The sequence below is a fragment of the Pelophylax lessonae genome (assembly GCF_965119305.1).
Source record: "Pelophylax lessonae genome assembly, chromosome: 2".
Taxonomy (NCBI): Eukaryota; Metazoa; Chordata; class Amphibia; order Anura; family Ranidae; genus Pelophylax; species Pelophylax lessonae.
In genome coordinates, this window is record NC_138769.1 from 576,687,983 (window position 1) to 576,712,489 (window position 24,507).

The window sequence follows — 24,507 nt, forward strand, 5'->3', positions numbered from 1 at the left end:
GGCAGAATCAGGTTCAGTATACGAACCAGATGACAGCAGCGGCTCCCTGACAGATAGCTCCGACAGAGGGGTCCCTGCTAAGGTCAGGCGTACCCGACCCCATTCTGGAGTTGCTGAGATGCAAGAACCGGGAGTTTCTTGTATGCAGCAGAGTGCCAGTACTAGTGCCGCTCACACTTCTCGTGATCTGGCAAGCACAAGCGGCCTAGTACACCCTAGACCTACAACCAGCACTGCAGTATCACCTGGTGTCCTCCCTGAAGCGCTGGCATATCCTAATTGGCAGCCCACAGATTCAACAGCGCCAGTACTTACCCCCATTCACTGCCCAACCCGGAATCCAAGTGGCAACAGCTGGTTTTAATCCCATTAACTTTTTTGAGCTGTTTTCCACTGAAGATCTTTTCGGATCTAATGTGGACCAATCAAATTTTATATGCTCAACAATTCATCACCGCCAACCCAAATTCACCCCTTGCCAGACCATTCGCCTGGAATCCTATTACGATTCCCGAGTTTAAAACCTTTCTGGGCCTTTCCTTCAACACGGGCATTACAAAAAAGAATGAATTGTGGTTATATTGGTCCACTGACCCAATTCATCAAATGCACGTGTTCTCTGCTGCTATGTCCAGGGCTCGATACAAACAAATATTTTGGTTCTTGCATTTCAGCGACAATGAACTCTGTCGTCCTCGGGGAGACCCTGAATATGATCGGCCCCTCTTAGACCACTTCAATCAGCGGTTCGCAGCCTTGTTTACCCCCGAACAAGATATCTGCGTTGACGAGTCCCTGATTAAGTTTACTGGCCGCCTTGCTATCAACAGTACCTCCCCAGAAAGCCTGCCAGATACGGGGTCAAGTTGTAAAAGAACTGTGACAGGGCCACAGGTTATACAGTTAATTTCTGTGTCTACGAGGGAAAAGATAGCACTGTGGAGCCCCCCGACTGCCCAGACTACATAGGGAGCAGCGGCAAGATAGTTTGGGACTTGGTGTCACCCTTATTCGGAAAGGGGTACCACTTGTACGTGGACAATTTCTATTCAGGCGTGCCACTTTTTAGAAACCTCTTTCAATTGCAAATTGGTGCTTGTGGCACCGTGCGATCTAATCGCCGGGGCTTCCCCCAACGGCTAGTAAATGCCCCACTGAGCTCGGGGGAGAGAGCCTGCTTGAGGTGCGAGGAATTGCTTGCAGTGAAGTGGACGGACAAACGGAACGTTTTCGTTCTGTCCTCCATTCACCCAGACACGGCAGTCGAAATTACTATGTTCACCGGTGTTGTTGTTGAGAAGCCCCTCTGTGTCCACGACTATAACCGTAAAATGGGAGGGGTGGACTTCAACGACCAGATGATGGGACCGTACTTAATTGCCCGTAAGGCCAGACGCTGGTACAAAAAAGTGTCTGTATACCTATTTCAATTGGCTATTTACAACGCTTTTGTCTTATACAAAGCGTCTGCCGGGAACATTATCTTTTTTTCAATTCCAAGAAGAGATAATCGGAGCCCTTCTGTATCCAGCTGGTGCTCCTTCCCCAATTCCTCAACCAGATGCAGTGAGCCGGCTGCATGAGGCATTTTCCGGAATTCCTCCCGAGTACCCCTACCCAACGATACCCCCATAAAAGATGCCGTGTCTGCAGCAAGCGCGGATTTAGGCGTGACACCCGGAATTATTGTCCTAGCCGACCTAGTCTTTGCCACGGTGACTGTTTCCGTCGCTACCACACACTAGTGGATTATTAGCGTAGGGTACAGCACGGCACAGTTTAGGGCACATTTACACAGGGTCTCAAAAGATGTTCGATGGCTATCGTCATTTTGAGAGACCCGAACCTGGAACCTTGAACTCTAACGTTTGAAGTAAAAAGAAAATACATAAAGCCAAAAATAGTTGTCTGTCATTTTTTATGTTCTTCTACACTTCCTACTGTACTTTTACTGTACTTTGTTTGTTTTTCATTCTTTTGTGACCTGTTTCTCTTGCAGGTACTCGTCGGCTGCCATATTGATTTTATATATTCTGACACAAGCGGCGTTTGCGCTCAGCATATATGGATACATTTGCTGGCAGCAGCTGTGGTGATTTTCTGATTTCAGCACTGCAGTTAAAATCCTATTTTGGTATATGTGGAATAGTGTCGTGTATACCAATCTTTAAATTAAGTGGGTGGATGTTTGGGCGGTTAATGGTGGGTAATACTACACATTATTCCTGTGCTGATTTCTGATAGGTTCTCTTTTTTTTTTTTTCGTTCAGCCCACAGGCTGCATGAAAAAAAAAAAAAAAACCTATATGCCAAACAAGGACCAGCAATGTACTGGTACGTTGCTGGACTTTGAGTGGTTATACCAGGACGCTGCCTGCAGATTTAGGCATTATCTTGGTATCTTTTTTTACAGCCAGCGGTCGGCTTACATGTAAAAGCAATCCTAGCGGATAATTGGCCGCTAAACTGCTTTTACATGCAGTGAGAGCTGATTGGAGATGAGAATGGCTCCAATCATCTCTATGGCCTAAGATATCGGAAGCTACGAGCAATTCATGACTTCTGTTTCGCCAGAAATAAACAGCGCCATTGGGAAATTGGGAAAGCATTTTATCACACCAATTTTGGTGTGGTCAGATGCGTTAAGGTCAGAGGAAAGATCTAGAGTCTAAAAGACCCCAATTTTTTTTACAGATTGCTATCATATTGGAAATTTAAATTCACTGTGATAACAATAAAAATTATTAAAAAAAAAAAATGAAAGAAAAGGTGTCAAAATAACATAAAAAAGCAAATTAAAAAAAAAAGCCCCCCTGTCCCCCCGTGCTTGTGCGCGAATGCGCACACAAGCGTTGGTCTAGTGTCATATGTTAACTGCAATTGCACCATGCATGTGAGGTATCGCCGCGAACGCCAGGTCGAGGGCAGTAATTCTTGCAGTAGACCTCCTCTAAGTCCAAAGTGGTAACCTGTAAAGACTTTTAAAGGCTTTTAAAACCGTACTTGGTCTGTTGCCGCTGCACGGGCGTGCGCAATTTTTAAAGCATGTCATGTTTGGCGTCTATGTACTCGGCATAAGATCATATTTTAAATTTTACCAAACAATTAGGAATTATATAGTGTATTTCTGCATTAAATATAAAAAGTGTTTTTTTTAACGCAAAAATTGCGTTTGGAAAATGTGTGCGTAAATACCGTGTGACAAAAAAAATTTGCAACATCCACCATTTTGTTCTGTAGGGCCTCTGCTTTTAAAAAATATATAATGTTTCTGGGTTCAAAGTAATTTTCTTGTAAACAAAAAAAAAATATTTTTTCATGTAAACAAAAAGTCACAGAAAAGGCTTGGTCTTCAAGTGGCTACAAGAGTGGATGATGTGTTGCTAAGATTGAGCATAAAATGCCAGGACTGTTCAAACACCCCCCAAATGACCCCTTTTTGGAAAGTAGACACCCAAAGCTATTTGCTGAGAGTCCATTTGCTTGAGTCCATGGAGTATTTTACATTTTGCCCTAAGTTTCAGGAAAATGACAATTTTTTTTTTTTTGTTTTTTTTTACACAAAGTTGTCACTAAATAATATATTGCTCATGCATGCCATGGGTATATGTGAAATGACACCCCAAAATACATTCTGCTGCTTCTCCTGAGTACAAGGATACCCCATGTGAGACTTTTTGGCAGTCTAGCCGCGTACAGGACCCTGAAAACCAATCCCCATCTTCAAGTTTTCTAAATTGCTTATTTTACCTCTGCACTACCTGTCAGTTTCAGAGGCCCTGACATTTCAAGATAGCACAAAACCCCCCCAAATTACCCCATTTTGCAAAGTAGACACTCCAAGCTATTAGCTGAGAGGCATGGTGAGTCCATGGAATAGTTTATATTTTGCCACAAGTTTCGGGAAAATTATTATTTCTCTTACGTCCTCCCGACAGTCGCCGCCCATTCACACAGTCTTCACTTATGGGGTATTGACTTCTATCTCCACAGGAGTTTCTAGGCATAAGACTTGTAAAAGAACAATAAATCTACATAGTCACACCCATGGGGGCTGTCCTAGTCCAATACCCCCCTGCAATAGCCATCCCAATTCAGTTTGTCTTCTGCCTAGCTTCAGGAGTGGATAGGCTTCCCTGTGCTGAAGCTACAGTCTCAGCCTTTCTCTTTTTCTTTATGATTTATTTTCAAAAGATGTCATTTTTTTTCTTTACATTGCTAGCTGTTTATTTTATCAGCACTAGTTAGTGGATCTTCGGATGAAGACGACGTTTGTGGAGCTGGGAATCGGACTGACTGTCCTGGTTCTCCAGGACAGAGGGTCAGATGGAATCCCTGCCTGCCATTGAGCGTTTCGCAGGCTATGTGTTCGCCCTGGCCTCGCAAACGACCCATCCCTGTCCATCAGGGATGCAGCCTTGTGAGGTGGCTACCTCACTGGACACAGCATGGGTTCGTCCGTGCACTACTAGTGTCCTGGGTTTTGGCTGGCGGCACTCCCCTGCCATCTGAGGGTGGGCGGTTTCCCGCTGATATGAGGCACCCCACGCCATCGGGTACAGGTCAGTACATTCTGTGTGGGGCCTCTGTCTGGGGTCGGCAGTCCTGTGTGTCTGTGGTGTCCCGTGTCTGTGCATTTTGGGCTCCCTGGTCCCGGTCCCTGCTGTGTTTTTTTTCTATTCTCTCACAGCAACGCTGTGTGGGGGTTTGGGGGTCCCTGTCCTAATGTGACTTTGTGGTGCTTGGGAATGCAGACGCATGTGGCGACCGCTGCGGGGTTAAAAACCGCCGGTCCGCCATTTTTGGTGTGGGCAGCATGACTGGCTTCACTGTGGAACTTAGGTGTCAAAAATGGATGTGCTGATGTCGTCTGAACGTGCTGCTAGGAAAAGGCCTAGGATTTCCTTTTCTCCTGATTCTGAGTGTGACATGGTTGCTGTAGGTAGCGTGGCCTTTTCGGGGTCTCGCTCTTCTCAGGACCCGCTAGTCTGAGGGGGAGGCGGAGGTCGCAGAGGTGGATGACTCCCTCCTCTAACCCCCTCCCACCCCCCCCCCCCGGGTCGCCCGAGGAACGCGCAGCTATGGATGAGTTGATCCTAGCAGTGAAGGAAACACTACATTTGGAGGATGAGCCCACTCCTCCGGGCGTTGTCCTCTTTTGGTACACACAGGACCCGCAAGACGGCGCAGGTTTTTCCTTGCCACGCAGAGTTTCACCACCTTTTGTGGTGCCTAAGAAGTTTCAACTTCTCTACCCTTTTGCAGCTACTACGGCTGCGCGCTGGTGTGTGCCTCAAGTGGATCACACGGTGGCCAGGTTGAACAAAGCTACCCTGCTCCCCGCCGAGGACTCCCCGGTGTTTAGGGATCCTACTGGACTGGAGTCTCTTGCCCGACATTCCTACATGGTGGCGGGTTCCATGCTCAAACCTATTTTTGCCTCTGTAATGGTGGTTCAGGCTGTGGCGGATTGGACCAAGGTGCTCAAACGCACCCTCGTGGCTGACTCTGCCCCTCCCACTACGGTGGAGATGGTGGATCAGATTTATCGTGGGGTCATGTATTTGTGCGATGCGGCTCTTAATAAAGCCCCTTTGGCGATCCGCCTGTCCAGTGACGCTGTGGTTAACTGTCGCTTAATCTGGTTGAAATGCTGGTCGGCTGACCAAAAAGCCAAGAAAACGGTGGCTGACATCCCCTATGCAGGGTCTCGCCTTTTTGGAGAATCCTTGGCCGAAATTGGTTAAAGGAGTTACTGGGGGTAAGAGCACTTTGCTGCCCCAGAATCCTAAGTTTTTCCGCAGTAAGCGGGGCCCATCCTTTTAACCTGCTCAAGGGTCCTTTCGTGCCTTTAAGGCGCAGAACAAGGGTAAACCCTTCAAGGGCCAAGGTAGTCAGAAGAAGCCCTGGTTTGGCAAGCAAAAATCCGGCCAGGCCGGTGCGTTGGCTCAGTCCGCCTCTGCCTTGAAGGGGTGCCCTCACCCGCTACAGGGGTGGGGGGACGTTTGCGCGGTTTCCTACAACCTTGGCTACTCAGATTCACGGACAGGTGGGTTCAGGAAATCATTCGGTCAGGGTACAAGATCGAATTTCTTTCACGGCCGGCAGACAGATTCTTTCCCTCAAATCTTCACTTGACCCCAGGGCGGTTACAGGACCTACATCAGGCGGTGCAGGATCTTCTCGCTCAGGGGGTGATTGTCTCGGTGCCTCATCGGGACCGGTTTCGGGGGTTTTATTCGAATCTTTCACTGTGCCCAGAAAGGAGAGCAAAGTGCGTCCGATTCTGGACTTAAAAGCACTGAACCGCTTTGTGCGCGTTCGAAAGTTCCGCATGGAATCACTCCGCTCGGTGGTGGCCTCCCTGAATCCGGGGGAGTTCCTGGCCTCTATAGACCTGAAGGATGCGTATCTACACATCCCCATTTTCGAGGGTCATCATAGGTACCTCCGATTCGCTATTGCGGAGGGACATTACCAGTTTGTGGTGTTACCTTTCGGTCTCGCTTCGGCTCCAAGGGTCTTTTCCAAAGTCTTGGCGCCTGTTGCGGGCACAGGGCATTGCGGTCTTGGGATATCTGGACGATCTCCTGTTAAGATCGAGTGCCAGTCAGAGCCTGCTGCGCAATCTGTCCACTACGGTCCAGACGCTTCAGGAGTTCGGTTGGACAATCAACATTCAGAAGTCGACCTTGTCGCCTTTGGTTCGTCTCCCGTATCTGGGAATGATTCTGGACTCTGCTTTTAGCAAAGGTGTTCTTACCGGAGGACAAGCTCCGGACCCTACAGAACAAGGTCAGGTCCCTCAGGGACAACAAATCCTCGTCGCTCAGGACATGTATGCGGTCCCTGGGGTTAATGATGTCGGCCTTCGAGGCGATACTGTTTGCACAATTTCACACGCGCTCTCTTCAAATGGAAATCCTCACCAGGTGGGACAGGCTACCTCAGTCTTTGACCTGAGTGTCTGAGTCGCCAAATCAGAATGGATCTCTTGTGGTGGCTTCAGTCTCCGGCAGTGTCAGACGGAAAATCCTTCCGGCCAATTCTGTGGACGGTAATGACCACGGATGCCAGTCTGTCGGGCTGGGGTGGAGTTCTGGGCAACCTGTCTGCCCAGGGCACTTGGTCGGAGGAGGAATCCTCCCTTCCGATAAACATATTGGAATTGAGAGCGGTCAGGCTGTGCCTGATCCATTGGTCGGATCGTCTTCAGGGCCGTCCTGTACGGGTGCAGACGGACAATGCCACTGCGGTGGCTCACATCAACCACCAAGGGGGCACCAGGAAGTGACAAGTATTCTGTCTTGGGCCGAGACTCATGTCCCGGTGATATCGGTGGTTCACATTCGGGGTGTGGAGAATTGGCAGGCCGACTATTTGAGCCGCCAGACCCTGGACCAGGGGGGATGGTCCCTACACACGGAGGTGTTTGATGCTGTGTGCGAAGTGGGGATCCCCGGATGTGGATCTGTTTGCGTCTCGGCTAAACCACAAGGTGGAAAGGTTCGTGGCGAGAATGCGCGATCCTCTGGCAGACGCCTCGGATGGGTTGGTGGGGCCTTGGCATCAGTATCGACTGATATATGCCTTTCCTCCAATTCAATTGTTGTCCAGATTCCTTCGCAGGTTGGCCTCGGAACAATCTCTGGTGATTCTGGTGGCGCCAGACTGGCCTCGCCGGTCCTGGTACGTGGACATCGTTCACCTGGCCGTAGAGCCTCCGTGGCGGCTGCCAATGCGAGAAGATCTGCTGTCCCAGGGACCGATCTTCCATCCTGCTTTACAGTCGCTGGCTTTAACGGCCTGGCTTTTGAGAGATAGGTCCTGAGAGACAGGGGGTCTCTCCTCAGAGGTCATTCCTACTTTGATCAAGGCTAGAAAAGCCTCTTCTGGTAAGTTTTTATTACCGTACATGGAAAGCGTATTTTGCCTGGTGTGAGTCCAGGGGTTTCTCTCCTTGTGCCTATTCGGTGGCGAAGGTGTTGGCTTTCCTCCAGACTGGTGTGGACCAGCGTCTTGCGTTGGCCAGGTCTCTGCACTGGCTGTTCTTTTCCAGCGCCCTGTGGTGTCGAATTCCTTGATTCGCACCTTTGTTCAAGGTGTGCGTCACCTGGCTCCCCCTAGAAGGGAGCCCTTACCTCCATGGGACTTTAACTTGGTTCTGTCCATATTGCAGCGTTCCCCCTTTTGAAAACATCAGGGATCTTTCGTTACCCATGCTATCTAAGCAGGTTGCGTTCCTGGTAGCGATCACTTCTGCTCGCAGAGTGCCAGAGTTGGCGGCGTTGTCTTGCCGCTCCCTTTACCTGGTGGTTCATAGGGATAAGGTGGTCTTGCGACCTAATCCGTCCTTTTTGCCAAAGGGGCTTTCGGAATTCCACCTGAATGAGGACATTGTTTTGCCTTCGCTTTGTGCGAATCCCAAGCATCCAAAGGAGGTTGCCTTGCATTCCTTGGATGTTGTCCGGCGATCAGGGTTTACCTGTCGTCGACTTAATCCTTTCGTAAATCGGATTCTCTTTTTGTCCTTCCTGAGGGACCTCGGAAGGGTATGGCTGCGTCTGCAGCAACTATTGCCAAATGGATCAGACAGACCATTGTACAGGCCTATTCGTTGCGGGAACGGGTTCCTCCCTTCCCTGTCAAGGCGCACTCTACCAGGTCGATGAGTACGTCCCGGGCCTATCGGCATCCGGCTACGGTGGCCCAGGTGTGGTCGTCGGTGCACACTTTCTCCAAATTCTACAAAATTGATGTTCTGGCATCAGCTGATGCATCCTTTGGCCGCAAAGTTCTCTGTGCGGCAGTTCCATAGGGAACCCTGGTTTTGTACGGGTTCCTAGCTGTTGGGGTTTTTTCCCCTTGGTTATTTTCCTGGATTGTTGCTCATGTTGAGCCTTTTTTTTTGTTACCCAGAAGGTTACCTTCTTGTACATGTAAGGTTCCTTTCTCTGATGTGGGTACTGCGTTGCTTTTCTGGCGGTTGCGTTGCCCACCCCTCATGTCTACACTGCTTTGGGACATCCCCATAAGTGAAGACTGTGTGAATGGGCGGCGACTGTCGGGAGGATGTAAGAAAACTGATATTTTGTAAAATCTTACTGTAAAATTCCTTTCTCTGAGTCCTCCGACAGTCCCCGCCCCCGCCCCTCTTTTTGGGGTCTTTTTGTACACTTTCACTGCTTGCGACCAAACTGAATTGGGATGGGTATTGCAGGGGGGGTATTGGACTAGGACAGCCCCCATGGGTGTAACTATGTAGATTTATTGTTCTTTTACAAGTCTTATGCCTAGAAACTCCTGTGGAGATGAAGTCAATACCCCATAAGTGAAGACTGTGTGAATGGGTAGCGACTGTCGGAGGACTCAGAGAATGGAATCTTACGGTAAGATTTTACAAAAATTCAGTGTTTTTTTTTTTTTTTTTCTTTTTTTTTTTTTTTTACATAAAGTTGTCAGTAAATGATATAATGCTCACACATGCCATGGGTATATGTGAAATGACACCCCAAAATACATTCTGCTGCTTCTCCTGAGTACAGGGATACCCCATGTGTGAGACTTTTTGGCAGTCTAGCCACGTACAGGACCCTGAAAACCACTCCCCACCTTCAGGCTTTCTAAGGGCGTAAATTGTTGATCTCACTCCTTACTACCTATCGCACTTTTGAAGGCCAAGATGGCACAAAACCCCCCCTAATGACCCCATTTTGCAAACTAAACACTCAAATCTATTTGCTGAGAGGCATGGTGAGTATTTTGCATCTCTCATTTTTTTGGGAAAATGAAGAAAAAACAGGACAATGCATTTTTTTTCCTCTTTTTTTTCAATTTCCAAAACTTTTTGACAAAAAGTGAGATCTGCAAAACACTCAACATGCCTCTCTGCAAATAGTTTATGGCGTCTACTTTCAAAAAATGGGTAATTTGGGGGGGAGGTTGTGCTGTCTTGGCATTTCATGGCCTCCAAAACTGTGATAGGTAGTCAGGAGTGAAATCAACAATTTACGCCCTTGGAAAGCCTGAAAGTGATTGATTTTCGGGGGCCTGTACTCGGCTAGACTGCAAAAAGGTCTCACACATGGGGTATCCCTGTACTCAGGAGAAGCAGCAGAATGTATTTCGGGGTGTCATTTCACATATACCCATGGCATGTGTGAGCATTATATCATTTAGTGACAACTTTGTGTAAAAAAACAAAAAAATATATATTTCCCGGAACTTGTGGCAAAATATAAAGTATTCCATGGACTCACCATGCCTCTCAGCAAATAGCTTGGGGTGTCTACTTTGCAAAATGGGGTTATTTGGGGGGCTTTTGTGCTATCTTGAAATTTCAGGGCCTTCGAAACTGTGGGTAGTGAGGAGTAAAATCAAAAATTTACGCCATTAGAAAACCTAAAGATGGTGATTGATTTTTGGGGTCCCGTACACAGCTAGGCTCCCAAAAAGTCTCACACATGGGGTATCCCCATACTCGGGAGAAGCGGCAGAATGTATTTTGGGGTGTCGTTCTACATATACCCATGTCATGTGTGAGAAATTTATCTTTTAGTGACAACTTTGTGTTCAAAAAAAAAAAAAGAAAATAGTAATTTTCCCAAAACTTGTGGCAAAATATAAAATATTCCATGGACTCGCCATGCCTCTCAGCAAACAGCTTGGGGTGTCTACTTTCCAAAATGGGGTCATTTGGGGGGCTTTTGTGCTATCTTGACATTTCAGGGCCTCCTAAACAGTTATAGGTAGTGAGAAAATGCAATGAAAAATGTAGGCCCTTTGAAATTCTGATGGTGGGGATTGGTTTTCGAGGTCCCGTACACAGCTTGGCTCCCCAAAAAGTCTCACATATGTGGTATCCCTGTACTCAGGAGAAGCAGCTGAATCTATTTTGGGGTGTAATTACACATATGCCCATGGCATGTGTGAGCAATATATCATTTCAATGACAACTTTGTGTAAAAACAAAAAAATATATATATATTTTTTTAAGTCATTTTTCAAACACCTGTGACAAAAAAAATGAAATATTCAATGAGCTCAACATGCCTCTCAGGACATTCCTTAGGATGTCTACTTTCCAAAAAGTGGTAATTTGGGGGGGGGGGGGGGGGGTTGTACTGCCCTGCCATTTTAGCACTTCATGAAATGAGCTAGGCAGTCAGAAATTAAAGCTGCGTAAATGTCAGTATTTACACCATAGTTTGTAGATGCTATAACTTTTGCGCAAACCAATAAAAATACGCTCATTGAGATTTTTTTTGTCAGACATGTAGCTAAATACATTTCAGACAAAAAATGACATAAATTGACTATATTGCATATTTTTGAAAAGACAAAGTTAAAAATGTCATTTTTTTTTTTCTCAAATTTCACTTTTTTTTAATATCGCAAAAAATAAAAAGCGCAGAGGTGATCAAATACCACCAAAAGAAAGCTCTGTTTGTGGGAAAAAAAAGGAAGTAAATTTCGTTTGGGTACCACATTGCATGACCGCACAATTGTCAGTTAAAATGGCACAGTGCCGAAGCACAAAAAGTGGCCTGGACGTAAGACAGCAAAGTCCTCCGGTGGTAAAGTGGTTCATAGGAGAAGATATATATTTTTGAGGGGCAGGTGTCTGTTATAGAAACATAGAATGTGTCGGCAGATAAGAACCATTTGGCCCATCTAGTCTGCCCAATATATCTGAATCCTATGAATAGTCCCTGGCCCTATCTTGTATGAAGGATAGCCTTATGCCTATCCCCTGCATGCTTAAACTCCTTCACTGTATTTGCAGCTACCACTTCTGCAGGAAGGTTATTCCATGCATCCACTACTCTCTCAGTAAAGTAATACTTCCTCATATTACTTTTAAACCTTTGCCCCTCTAATTTAAAACTGTGTCCTCTTGTGGTAGTTTTTCTTCTTTTAAATATGCTCTCCTCCTTTACCGAGTTGATTCCCTTTATGTATTTAAAAGTTTCTATCATATCCCCTCTGTCTCTTCTTTCTTCCAAGCTATACATGTTAAGGTCCTTTAACCTTTCCTGGTAAGTTTTTTCCTGCAATCCGTATACTAGTTTAGTAGCTCTTCTCTGAACTCTCTCTAGAGTATCTATATCCTTCTGGAGATATGGCCTCCAGTACTGCGCACAATTCTCCAAGTGAGGTCTCACCAGTGTTTTGTACAACGGCATAAGCACTTCTCTCTACTGCTTATACCTCTCCCTATACATCCAAGCATTCTGCTGGCATTTCGTGCTGCTCTATTACATTGTCCTCCCACCTTTTAAGTCTTCTGAAATAATTACTCCTAAATCCCTTTCCTCAGATACTGAGGTCAGGACTGTGTCAAATATTCTATATTCTGCCCTTGGGTTTTTACGCCCCAGGTGCATCATCTTGCACTTATCCACATTAAATTTCAGTTGCCAGAGTTCTGACCATTCTTCTAGTTTTCCTAAATCCTTTTCCATTTGGCGTTTCCCTCCAGGAACATCAACCCTGTTACATATCTTTGTGTCATCAACAAAAAGACAAACCTTACCATCAAGGCCTTTTGCAATATCACTTATGAAGATATTAAACAAAATTGGTCCCAGTACAGATCCCTGAGGTACCCCACTGGTAACATGACCTTGTTCTGAATGTTCTCCATTGACTACAACCCTCTGTTGTCTGTCACTCAGCCACTGCCTAATCCACTCAACAATATGGGAGTCCATGCTCAATGACTGCAGTTTATTGATAAGTCTTCTATGTGGGACAGTGTCAAAAGCCTTACTAAAATCTAGATATGCAATGTCTACTGCACCTCCACCGTCTATTATTTTAGTCACCCAGTCAAAAAAATCTATAAGATTTGTTTGACATGATCTCCCTGAAGTAAACCCATGTTGTTTTTCATCTTGCAATCCATGGGATTTAAGATGTTCCACAATCCTATCCTTTAATAGGGTTTCCATTAATTTGCCTACTATTGATGTCAGACTCACTGGTCTATAGTTGCTCGATTCCTCCCTACTACCTTTCTTGTGAATGGGCACGACATTTGCCAATTTCCAATCTTCCGGGACGACTCCTGTTACTAATGATTGGTTAAATAAATCTGTTTTATCTAATGACTTGACACTGGTTGAAGGAGTGGTCATTCCTTTCTTCTAAACTTTTTATTTATTTATTTTTTTTTTTTTAGATCAATGAACTTAATCAAGTTCCAGTTCCAGTAATGCTTTTGCCAGATGACTTTAAAGCCAATTCAAAAATTAAAGTGACAAATCACCTTTTTAACAGGTAAGAAAAAAGGGCATCTACAGTTGGTATAGAAAAGAATAACCCCCTTTTAAAATGATTACATTTTGTTTCTTTGCAGCCTGAAATGAAGACAGTTTTTTAGTTTTATCCAACTGTATTTACTCAGTGCAACTTATAACTTCCAGGTGAAGGATTTAACACCAACATATCATTAAAAAAAAAAAAAAAAAAAATTCAAAAACGGAATCACTGTGTTGGAAAAGGGATCTTGGTGCCTTCTCAGTATTTTTTGTTGAACCATCTTTTGCTCTAATTACGTTCTTTAGTTTGTTGGTATATGTCTCTAATAACTTTTCATATCTAGATTTTGCAGTATTTACCCGCTCTTCTTTGCAGCACTGCTTCTCAGATTTTCAATGTGATTTAAATCTGGGCTCTGACTGGGCCATGCCAGGACATTCACCTTTTTCTCCAACCACTGTGTGGTAATTTTTGTTGTGTACTTTGGGTTGTTGTCGAAAGGTTGAAAGGTAAACCACCTTCCTATTGACCACTTTTTGGCAGAGGGCAGCAGAGTTTCCTCAAAAATTTGACGGCGTTTTGCCCCATCCTTTTTTTTCTTGTATTCTGACAAGTATTTCAGTCCTTTCTGCAGAGAAACACTCCCATAAGCGGATATACCACCTCCATGCTTTACTGTAGAAATGGTGTTATTTGGATGGTGAGCTGTATTTGATTTCCATCAGACATATCGTTTGGGGTTGAAGCCAAATCCATTACATTTAGTGATGCACCGAAATTTCGGCAACCAAATTTTTCGGCCGAAAATGGGCTTTTCTCTTACGTCCTCCGACAGTCGCCGCCTCTTCATATTCGTCACATATGGGGTATTAGACTTTGCTCCGAAGGAGTAGCTAGGCAACAGAATATGTTAACATTAAAGCTTTTAACATATCCCACCCTCAAGGGGTGGTCCCCTCAGTCAATACCCTCCTACTTCCTGCAACCATATCTCAGTTTCAATGTCTAGCTTGTCAGGAGTGGCTGGCTCTCTCTGTGCTGGGGCTTTGTGCCCCAGACTCTTTCTTCTTTTTTGATTTTTTGTTTGAGTTTTCTCTCTACCTTAGCTGTTCTTTTTGTCAGCATTAGTTAGTTCTTCGGATGAAGAGGATCATGCGGGCTGGGTCTCGGGCTGATCCCCCTGGTCGCAGGTCGTGGGTCAGTGGCTTCCCAGCCTGCCATCGAGCGTTCAGCCAGGTAACGCTCCTGGCACAGTGAACGACCTATCCCTGTTCGGTGCAGGGATGATTGGTGAGGTGGCTACCTCACTGGACACTGTGCGGTTTCTTAACCCCCATTCTGTGCGTCTTGTATGCGACTCTCCCTGCCTCATGTGCAGCGGCTTGTTCGCCTGTGCGGGTCCCCCACGCCATTGTGAGGTAAGTGTATCTATGTGGGGACCTGTCTGTCTGGGGGGGTGTCAGTCTGGGACTGTGTAACCTGCCTCTGTTCACACTGTTTGTCTCCCTATCACTCGGCTGCATGCTGTGGGCTGCAAGGGGGGGAGCTGTGTGACACTGTGTGTGTCAGCCTTGTCAGTGTGAGAAGCTGTGTGCTGTGGGGCATGTTTTGGGCATTTTTGGGCACTATACAGCGATCGCTGCGGCGATCTGACATGTTTTTTTATACATGGATGACATGTGTGCATTACTGTACTGTGGAGCGGCGGTTTCGGCGCCAAACGGCGCCATTTTGCCTACACTCGCTCCGGCCGCATGTACTACATGCATGGCGGCCATTTTCTTGTAGCCTCCCATAGGCTTTCATAGAGCGCCCTGGCAGCATCACTTCCTCTTCTCCAGGAACACCGATCGAGGCAGCGGCGAGGGTCTCCTCAGGTTATATCCTTCTTATCCATTGCCTGTGTCAGTTTTATTGTCCCTGTGGGGGTCTCATTGTGCTTGTGTGTGGTGCGGTGGGCTGCGCTCGCCGCGCTTGTTAAAGGGGCAGTTAACCCTTTATTATCCGGCATTTGTAATAGGGGCAATGGATTCTCAGGAGGGCAAATTTCCTACCGCCTTGGTGGAAAGCCAGGGGACCGCTGTTTCCCCCCCAGGGGGGGATTTAGCCACTAGTGTGGCTGGCCTTGCTGCTCAGGTGCAGATGCTGGTGGCTGCTCAATCTACTAAAAGACCCAGAGTTTCTCTTTCCTCTGATTCTGAGGGTGAAGGTGATGGGGCTGTTATGGCGGGGGCCTCCTTATCGGGGTCCCGCTCCTCCCTGGATCTAGTGGGGTCCGAGGTGGAGGCTGAAGTTGAAGGGGTTGATAATTCTCCCCCTGGCTCGCCTGAAGAGCTTGCAATCATGGATGAATTGATTGCTTCCATAAAACAAACGCTGCGTTTGCAGGATGAAGTGTGTCCCCCCGCTGCCTTGGCGGCTTATGGGATGCAGAGAAAACGCAGGACGCCGCAGGTTTTTCCCTGCAATGATGATTTTCAGCGCGCTGTTAAGGAACAATGGCGCAATCTGCGCAAACCTTTTGCTGTACCAAGTAGGTTCAAGCTGCGTTATCCTTTCTCGCCTTCCACTGATGAAAGGTGGTGTGTGCCACCCCCAGTGGATCACGCAATTGCGGTTTTAAACAAATCCACTGCGATTCCTGCAGAGGATTCCCCTGTGTTCCGTGATGCCACGGATAGGAGATTGGAGTCTCTTGCCCGTCATACTTATTCTGTTACGGGTTCTATGCTTAAGGCTCTGTTTGCCTCTCTCATGGCGGCCCAGGCGGTCGCAAGTTGGACGCAGATGCTTAGGCGCGTCCTAGTGGCCGATTTCGGCCTCGCCGGCGACCCTGGATATGGTGGATCAAATCCACCAGGGTGTCATGTATCTGTGTGATGCGGACTTGGACTTAGTCCCGTTGGCTGCACGTGTGCACAGCGTGGCGGTGTTGTCTCGCCGCCTGGTTTGGTTGAAATGTTGGTCGGTGGACCAGTCTTCACGTAAGACCTTAGCCACTCTGCCTTATGATGGGTCTCGCCTTTTTGGGGAGTCCTTGGATGTGTTGATTAAGGGGATCACCGGAGGTAAGAGCACTCTCTTGCCCCATTTCCCCAAGGCTAAGGGGGCTTCTGGGAAGAAGCATGCTAATTTTCGGCCCCCTCAGGGGTCCTTTCGTGCCTTTCGGTCGCACTACAAGGGCAAACCGTTCAAAGGTCAAGGCTCTCAGAAGAAGCCCTGGTCTGGAAAACAGAAGTCCGGTCAATCGGGGGACGCTTGCTCGGTTTTCTTCAGCCCTGGTTGGCCCGCGTGCGGGACAGATGGGTTCAGGAGATCGTTCGATCTGGTTACAAGATCGAGTTTCTCTCTCGGCCGGAGAGCAGATTTTTTCCCTCAAATCTTCAACTGTCTCCAGAGCGTTTACGGGACCTGCACCTGGCGGTGCGGGACCTGAGGGCTCAGGGAGTGGTAGTTCCGGTGCCTCATCGGGACAGATTTCGGGGGTTTTATTCCAATCTGTTCACCGTGCCCAGAAAGGAGGGCAAGGTTCGTCCAATTCTGGACTTGAAGGCTCTGAACCGCTCTGTGCGGGTTCGCAAGTTCCGCATGGAATCCCTGCGGTCGGTGGTGGCTGCCCTGGTTCCGGGGGAATTCATGGCCTCCATCGATTTGAAGGATGCGTATCTTCACATCCCCCATTTTCGTGGGTCACCAGAGGTACCTTCGATTTGCCATTGCGGAGGATCACTACCAGTTTGTGGCGTTGCCTTTTGGTCTCGCCTCGGCTCCGCGGGTCTTCACCAAGGTGCTTGCACCGGTTCTGGCATTATTGAGGGCCCAGGGCATTTCTGTCCTGGGGTATCTGGACGACATTCTGGTTCGGTCTGCGACCAGCCAGGGTCTGGAGAAGGACCTGTCTGTCACGATGCAAACTCTGCAGGAGTTTGGTTGGACGATAAATTTTCCAAAGTCGACACTGAGTCCGTCGGTTCGTCTTCCCTACCTGGGAATGATTCTGGACTCGGTACAGGCGAAGGTCTTCCTGCCGGAAGACAAACTCAGAACTCTTCAGGAGGAAGTCAGGTCCCTCAGGGACGTTCCGCACTCGTCTCTGCGGACGTGCATGAGATGTCTGGGATTGATGGTCTCGGCCTTCGAGGCGATTCCCTTCGCCCAGTTTCACACGCGGGGTCTCCAAGCGGAGATCCTGTCCATGTGGGACGGGCAACCTCAATCTCTGGATCTTCAAATCTCGTTGAGTCATCGCACCAGAAGAGACCTTCTGTGGTGGCTCCAGTCCCCGATGGTGTCCGGGGGCAAGTCGTTTCGTCCTATCTCGTGGACGGTAATCACCACGGATGCCAGCTTGTCGGGCTGGGGTTGTGTTCTGGGCGTTCTGTCCGCCCAGGGGACTTGGTCGGAGGGGGAGTCCTCCCTTCCGATCAACATTCTGGAATTGGGTGCGATAAATCTCTGTCCGTTCATCGCTGGACGGACCGGCTGCAGGGCTGCCCGGTTCGGGTGCAGACGGACAATGCCACGGCGGTGGCCTACATCAACCACCAAGGGGGCACCAGGAGTGCCCGAGCGGCTCGATAAGTGGCCGACATTCTGTCTTGGGCCGAGACTCATGTCCCGGCGATAACGGCGGTTCACATTCCGGGGGTGGAGAACTGGCAGGCGGACTATCTGATTCGCCAGACCCTGGATCAGGGGGAATGGTCCCTCCACCCGGCTGTCTTCCAGATGTTGTGCGCGAAGTGGGGTCTTCCAGATGTGGACCTGTTCGCGTCTCGTCTCAACAACAAGGTGAGAAGGTTCGTGGCAAGGACGCGCGACCCTCGGGCAGACGCGTCGGACGCGTTAGTGGCCCCGTGGCATCAGTACAGGCTGATGTACGCGTTTCCACCGATTCAGTTGCTGTCCAGGTTCCTTCGCAGGTTACACTCGGAACGCAGCACGGTGATTCTTGTGGCACCGGACTGGCCTCGCCGGTCCTGGTACGCAGACCTCGTAAATCTGGCGGTCGACGCCCCCTCTTCGAGACGATCTCCTGTCTCAAGGACCGATATACCATCCTGCTTTACAGTCGCTGGCTTTGACGGCCTGGCTGTTGAGACCGAGGTCCTGAAGGAGAAGGGTCTCTCCCCAGAGGTCGTTCATACCTTGATCAACGCGAGGAAGTCTTCCTCGGGGAAGGTTTATTACCGTACTTGGAAGGCCTATTTTGCCTGGTGTGAGTCCAGGGGGTTTTCCCCCCGCACGTACTCGGTTTCCCGAGTGCTGTCCTTCCTTCAAACGGGTGTCGATCAGCGTTTGGCGCTGGCTACGATAAAGGGTCAGGTGTCTGCGCTGGCCGTTCTGTTTCAACGTCCCGTGGCTTCCAACTCCTTGGTTGGCACTTTTGTTCAGGGAGTGCGGCATCTGGTTCCTCCTAGGAGGGATCCTCTGCCCCCTTGGGACTTGAATCTCGTTCTATCTGTGTTACAACGTGCTCCTTTTGAACAGATCAGGGAGATCTCGTTGTCTATGTTGTACAAAAAGGTCGCCTTTTTGGTTGCGATCACTTCGGCTCGCAGAGTGTCGGAGCTGGCGGCTTTGTCCTGCAAGTCTCCGTATCTGGTTGTTCATTTGGATAAGGTGGTCTTGCGACCTAATCCTTTTCTTCCGAAGCGAGTTTCGGAATTCCATCTTAATGAGGATATTGTCTTGCCTTCGCTGTGCGCGAAGCCTAAACATCCAAAGGAGGTGAGATTACATTCTTTGGATGTTGTTCGGGCGATAAGGGTTTACCTTAAATCGACTGAGTCTTTTCGAAAGACGGACTCCTTGTTTGTTCTTCCAGAGGGTCCTCGGAAGGGCATGGCGGCATCGGCCTCTACCATCGCCAAATGGATCAGGCAGACCATTGAACAGGCCTATGCTTTGCAGGGGAAGGTTCCCCCTGTGCCTGTGAAGGCGCACTCTACTAGATCTCGGAGTACGTCTTGGGCCTGTCGTCATGGGGCTTCTGTAGCCCAGGTGTGTAAGGCGGCGACCTGGTCGACCGTGCATACTTTCACAAAATTCTACAAAGTAGATGTTCAGGCATCGGCGGATGCTTCCTTTGGCCGCAAGGTTCTTAGTGCGGCAATTCCCTAGGGTCCCTTGTTGGGGACCTCTGGCTGTTGGGATAAGCTTTTTATCCCCTGGTTATTTGTCTTTTCCTGGGTTGTTGCTCCTGTTGAGCAATTATTTTTCCTGTAGCCCAGCTGGTTTCCTTCCTTTGGTAAGGTTCCTTTCTTTGATGCGGAGACTGCGTTGCCTTTCGTCGCGGATGCGTTTCCCACCCCTCATGTTTGCACTGCTTTGGGACGTCCCCATATGTGACGAATATGAAGAGGCGGCGACTGTCGGAGGACGTAAGAGAAAACGGAATTTTTGTAAAATCTTACCTGTAAAATTCCTTTCTCTGAGTCCTCCGACAGTCGCCGCCCCCGCCCCTCTTTTGGGGTTTGGTTGTATACTCTACTGCTATTCCACTGAAACTGAGATATGGTTGCAGGAAGTAGGAGGGTATTGACTGAGGGGACCACCCCTTGAGGGTGGGATATGTTAAAAGCTTTAATGTTAACATATTCTGTTGCCTAGCTACTCCTTCGGAGCAAAGTCTAATACCCCATATGTGACGAATATGAAGAGGCGGCGACTGTCGGAGGACTCAGAGAAAGGAATTTTACAGGTAAGATTTTACAAAAATTCCGTTATTCCATTTCGGCCGAAAATGGGTTAAACATGCCGATACTAAAGATGACCTCAAAAGACCCGCCTCTGGCCGGCGGCCCGCCTCCCGGTGATGTCACTACTTCTACGATCTGTGCATGAATTAACTAACACACCGGGCGGGAGGGCGAGCGGCCGCTAATAGCTGTAACTAAGTGAGAGCTTCACTTCCCTATCCTAATGCAGCACAAAGGGGTTAATTGCCACTGGTTGGTCACTAATGCATCAGTGACCAGCAGTGGCAATACATTAACCCCCTCATATTGCATAATACAAATACCATTGGTAATTAAATTAAGCACTTGCCAACCCGTCACAGTACATATACTGTTACAGGGTGGCAGCGACAGGTGTACGTCGCTGCCTGTTTTTGGTGTATGCCCCTTTTCTATCTATTTTAAAATTATTTGGGGGGAAAAGTCATTTTCGGTTTTCGGCCAAGGGCATCCTGCATTTTCGGATTCGGCCCAGAATTTTCATTTCAGTGCATCCCTAATTACAATTTAGTCTCCTCTGTTTAGAACACCTTTTTTTCCATGTGGCCTCAGAGTCCACAGGCTAGGTTCACACGTTCGGTGCCAATTTCAGGTCAGTTTTTCACTGTGTACTTCCAAAGCAGCCATTTAGCTGCGATTTCAGATGTGAATTTTTGGAGCTGGCGGCCAGCGTCCTCTTCAACAAAGCTTGTTAAAGTGGAGTTCCACCCTCATTTTATACTTACCTCCATCTTCTCGCTCCGGGTCACCTGAAAAAGAAATGGATAATCGCATATTTTTTTTTTTTTTACTTACCTCGTAGCGAAGAAAATATACTTACCTTACTTCCTTCTTCCTCCTTCCTCGGCCGCGGCCCGTCGTCACTTCCTGGCTCTGCAATGATTCCTGGGAGCTGGACGTCATAGCTCCCAGGAATCATTGCGCCTGCACCGGCCCCGACGTCAGTTCCGGGTCGCGCGCGTCATCCCCTTCTAAACAGCTTCTGGGCATGCCCAGAAGCTGTGGAGGGATGACGCGCGCGACCCGGAAGTGACGTCGGGGCCGGCGCAGAGCATCGTGGGACCACAGAAGGCGGAAGAAGACGCCGAAGAGGACGCGCTGGCTTCAAGCTGCCCACATCTGAGATGGCAGCGCTGGACAAGACGTTTGCAAGGTAAGTATTTCGTCTTGCAGGTAAGTGCAACCCGGGACAGATCAGAGGCTAGCCATTGTGGAATGCACTAGCCCTGACTGTCCCGGGGGTATTAAAAAAAAAAAAAATCCAGGGTGGAACTCCGCTTTAAGGAGTGAACTGGGAAGCCGGCAGCTGCACCCTTAACAACTCAGGACTCATCAGCTAGCTGTAAGCTGAAAATAAACCAAAGAATTGCCGGCAATTAGAGCTGCACAATGAATTGTTAAACAGGTGATGTAGGCGACGATAAAGGAAATGGATCCAACTAATATTCTACGTATAATCAATCAAAAACTTGATAATAGATAAAATGAAATTAATAAACAGTGAATATCAAATTAATTGGTGAAATGTGCAAAAAAAATGCTGAATAAAATGTTCAGTGATAAACCATCAATAAAATGAATTGCAGCAAAAATGAATAATCTGTGTCAATTAGGGATGCACCAAAATTTCGGCCACCGAAATTATCGGCCGAAAATGAGCCAATTTCGGCCGATAATGGGTTAACATTGCCGAAAATAAATATGGCCGCCGTGGGGCAGGAGGAGGGCGCAGCGCAGGTTTTAAAAGTCCCGCCTCTGGCCGGCCGTCCGCCTCTTAATGACGTTCCTACTACGATCTGTGCATTATGAATGGACATACCAGGCGGGGGGGGCGGGGCGAGCGGCCGCTATAGATAGAACTATGTGAATTATCCCTGTCAGCTCAGCGCGACTATGTGTGAATGAGAACAGAACTGACCTGACATCGGGCGGGGGTAGCGGCCGCTATTAGCTGTAACTATGTGAGCGCTTCACTTCCCTGACAGGCATGTATCTCCGCTGACAGGGAAGTGAAGCTCTCACATAGTTAACAGCTAATGGCGGCCGCTCCCCCCCGCCCGTTGTCAGGTCAGTTCTGTTCTCATTCACACATAGTCGTGCTGAGCTGACAGGGATGGATCACATTAGTTCTATCTATAACGGCCGCTCGCCCCGCCCCCCTGCCTGGTATGTCCATTCATAATGCACAGATCGTAGTAGGGACGTCATTGAGAGGCGGTACTTTTGAATGAAGGACACCCGAGGAGGGGGACGCTGTGGGGGTGGGGGGGAGCTGAGGCAGCTTACCAATGGTATTTGTATTATGAAGCATGAGGGGTTAATGTATTGTCACTGCAGGTCACTCCTATTAGTGATCGACCAGTGGCAGGTAATTAACCCCTTTGTGCTGCATTAGTGCAACCAGTATGAGTGTTAATTAACACTGGTTGCACTAATGCAGCACATAGGGGTTAATTACCTGCCACTGGTCGATCACTAATAGATGAGTGACCAGCAGTGACAATACATTAACCCCTCATGCTTCATAATACAAATACCATTGGTAATTAAATTAACCTCTTGCCAACCCATCACAGTACATATACTGTGACAGGGTGGCAGCGATAGGTGTACATCACTACCTGTTTTTGGTGTATGCCCCTGTTTTATCCATTTTCAATTTTTTTGGGGAAAAAGTAATTTTCGGTTTCGGTTTTCGGCCAAGGGCATCCTGCATTTTCGGTTTCGGCCCAATATTTTCATTTCGGTGCATCCCTAGTGTCAATCTAGACCTACATTTGTGAATAAATAAAGTAGATATAAAAAGTGCAGTAGTGCTACATAAAGTGCATAAATGTCCATACAGTCCTTCAAAATATATTTAAGGTGATTAAAGTGCAGGGTGCCCAGGAAATTCAATAAAGAATTCAGGTGAATAGAAGAGTGCGATCAAACTTCCAATCACAGCCAGGTGGATGTGCGCAGGTGAGCAAGCAATCCGACGTTAAGTGAAATGGCCGCTCACCTCCATAACACTCAAAACGATTATGATGTAATCTTAACTCTTCTCAGGCCTCTCAATCTTCAGAAATACACTCGTTCTATCTCCAATGATTTCAGCTTACTATTTCAGGAAGAAATCAACTGGTCCCGGCTTAGGATCACGTTTAAAAGTGCACAAAGTGAAAGCTATACTGAGAGCCATACGATACTCTGCAATAGGTGTGAACACCATTGAAATGAATTACAAATGCCTATCGAGATGGTACATAACACTGGTAAAAGCGCATAAATACCAGCCAGAGAAATCAGGGGTTGTAATGTGCAGGGCACAATGCTTTAAATCTAGTGGTATTGCCCTAAGATCCATTAATACTGGTTAAAGGTACTAAGATCCATTAATACTGGTTAAAGGTACAACAGCTTATTAGGGAAATCACAGGAATGAGCATCACGGATGAACCATTGACTTATTTATGTTTTAAAACCGGTAAATCCCAAAAGCAGTATAGAAACACAATTGTTCCAAACTTGATAAACGCAGCAAAGGGGGCAATACCAAAAAATGGTTAAATAGAGAAATCCCCATTCTATGTGTATGTGTATCTATCTATCTATCTATCTATCTATCTATCTATCTATCTATCTATCTATCTGGGCAGTAGAGACTAGGAACAAGCAGAAAGTTTTTCAATTAAATGAAGAAAATGGGCAGATTTCAAAAACATGAATCTAATAAAATATATATACATATACAATATTTTTACTAAAAATACACTAAAATCATTAGTAGCAGATACCAATAGCAAATTTTACAATATTCCTGCTAAATTCTTACTAAACATAAAAGCCTAACCTGTATTGGTTATTAAATACCAAATATTTGTCAATGTTTAATTGCGCCTTTTTGCGAAATGGTGAAAATCTAACTTCCACAAAAATTTCTTAAACTCTGGAGGTTTTTATTTTTCACTTGGTGTTCAGATTTTGAAAAAGACCCCCTAAACTATATATTTTCTGAAAACACTTGACCAGTAGAAAAAAGTGCTACTGATTTTTAAAAACACCCTTACTATCCTTATTTGCACATAAAACCACAACATAACCTACAAAATTCCTGGTCAATTCCTACTAAGGCTTCAGACAATGTGATGAGCTACAGCATATACCCATGGAGAGCTGCGTTTACCTGCATGTGTATGCACAAGTGTTCTGTGCAGGCAGTCCTATTCATGTCAACTGGTACGCAGCAGCTGCAAGGGCAGATTTGAGATGCATGCAGGTGTAGATGCATGGCCCCTAATGTAGACAGGGTGAGTTCAGGGACATGCACCCACATGTCAAGTTGGGAGCAGAAGCTTTCTCCATGCAGCAACTGCATCCCAATTGATATGAATAGCACTGCCTGCACAGGAATGCATGGAAAACCTGTGCATTCCCGTACAGCCCCTGTGTCCCAATTGACATTGATGGGACTGCCTGCATGGGATGAACAGAACACATGTGCAACAAAACACAGCCTCAC

At 47.4% G+C, this 24,507-nt stretch overlaps 1 protein-coding gene across 1 annotated transcript in view; it reads left to right on the plus strand.

The window, feature by feature from the left end:
* The window catches only part of PIP4K2C (phosphatidylinositol-5-phosphate 4-kinase type 2 gamma), a 159,596-nt gene that overhangs the window by 23,518 nt on the left and 111,571 nt on the right, over window positions 1-24,507 (plus strand). Inside the window, exon 2 of the mRNA XM_082246261.1 lies at window positions 13,184-13,281. Coding sequence (XP_082102387.1) covers window positions 13,184-13,281 — 98 coding nt within the window. The remainder of the gene's footprint in view (window positions 1-13,183; window positions 13,282-24,507) is intronic.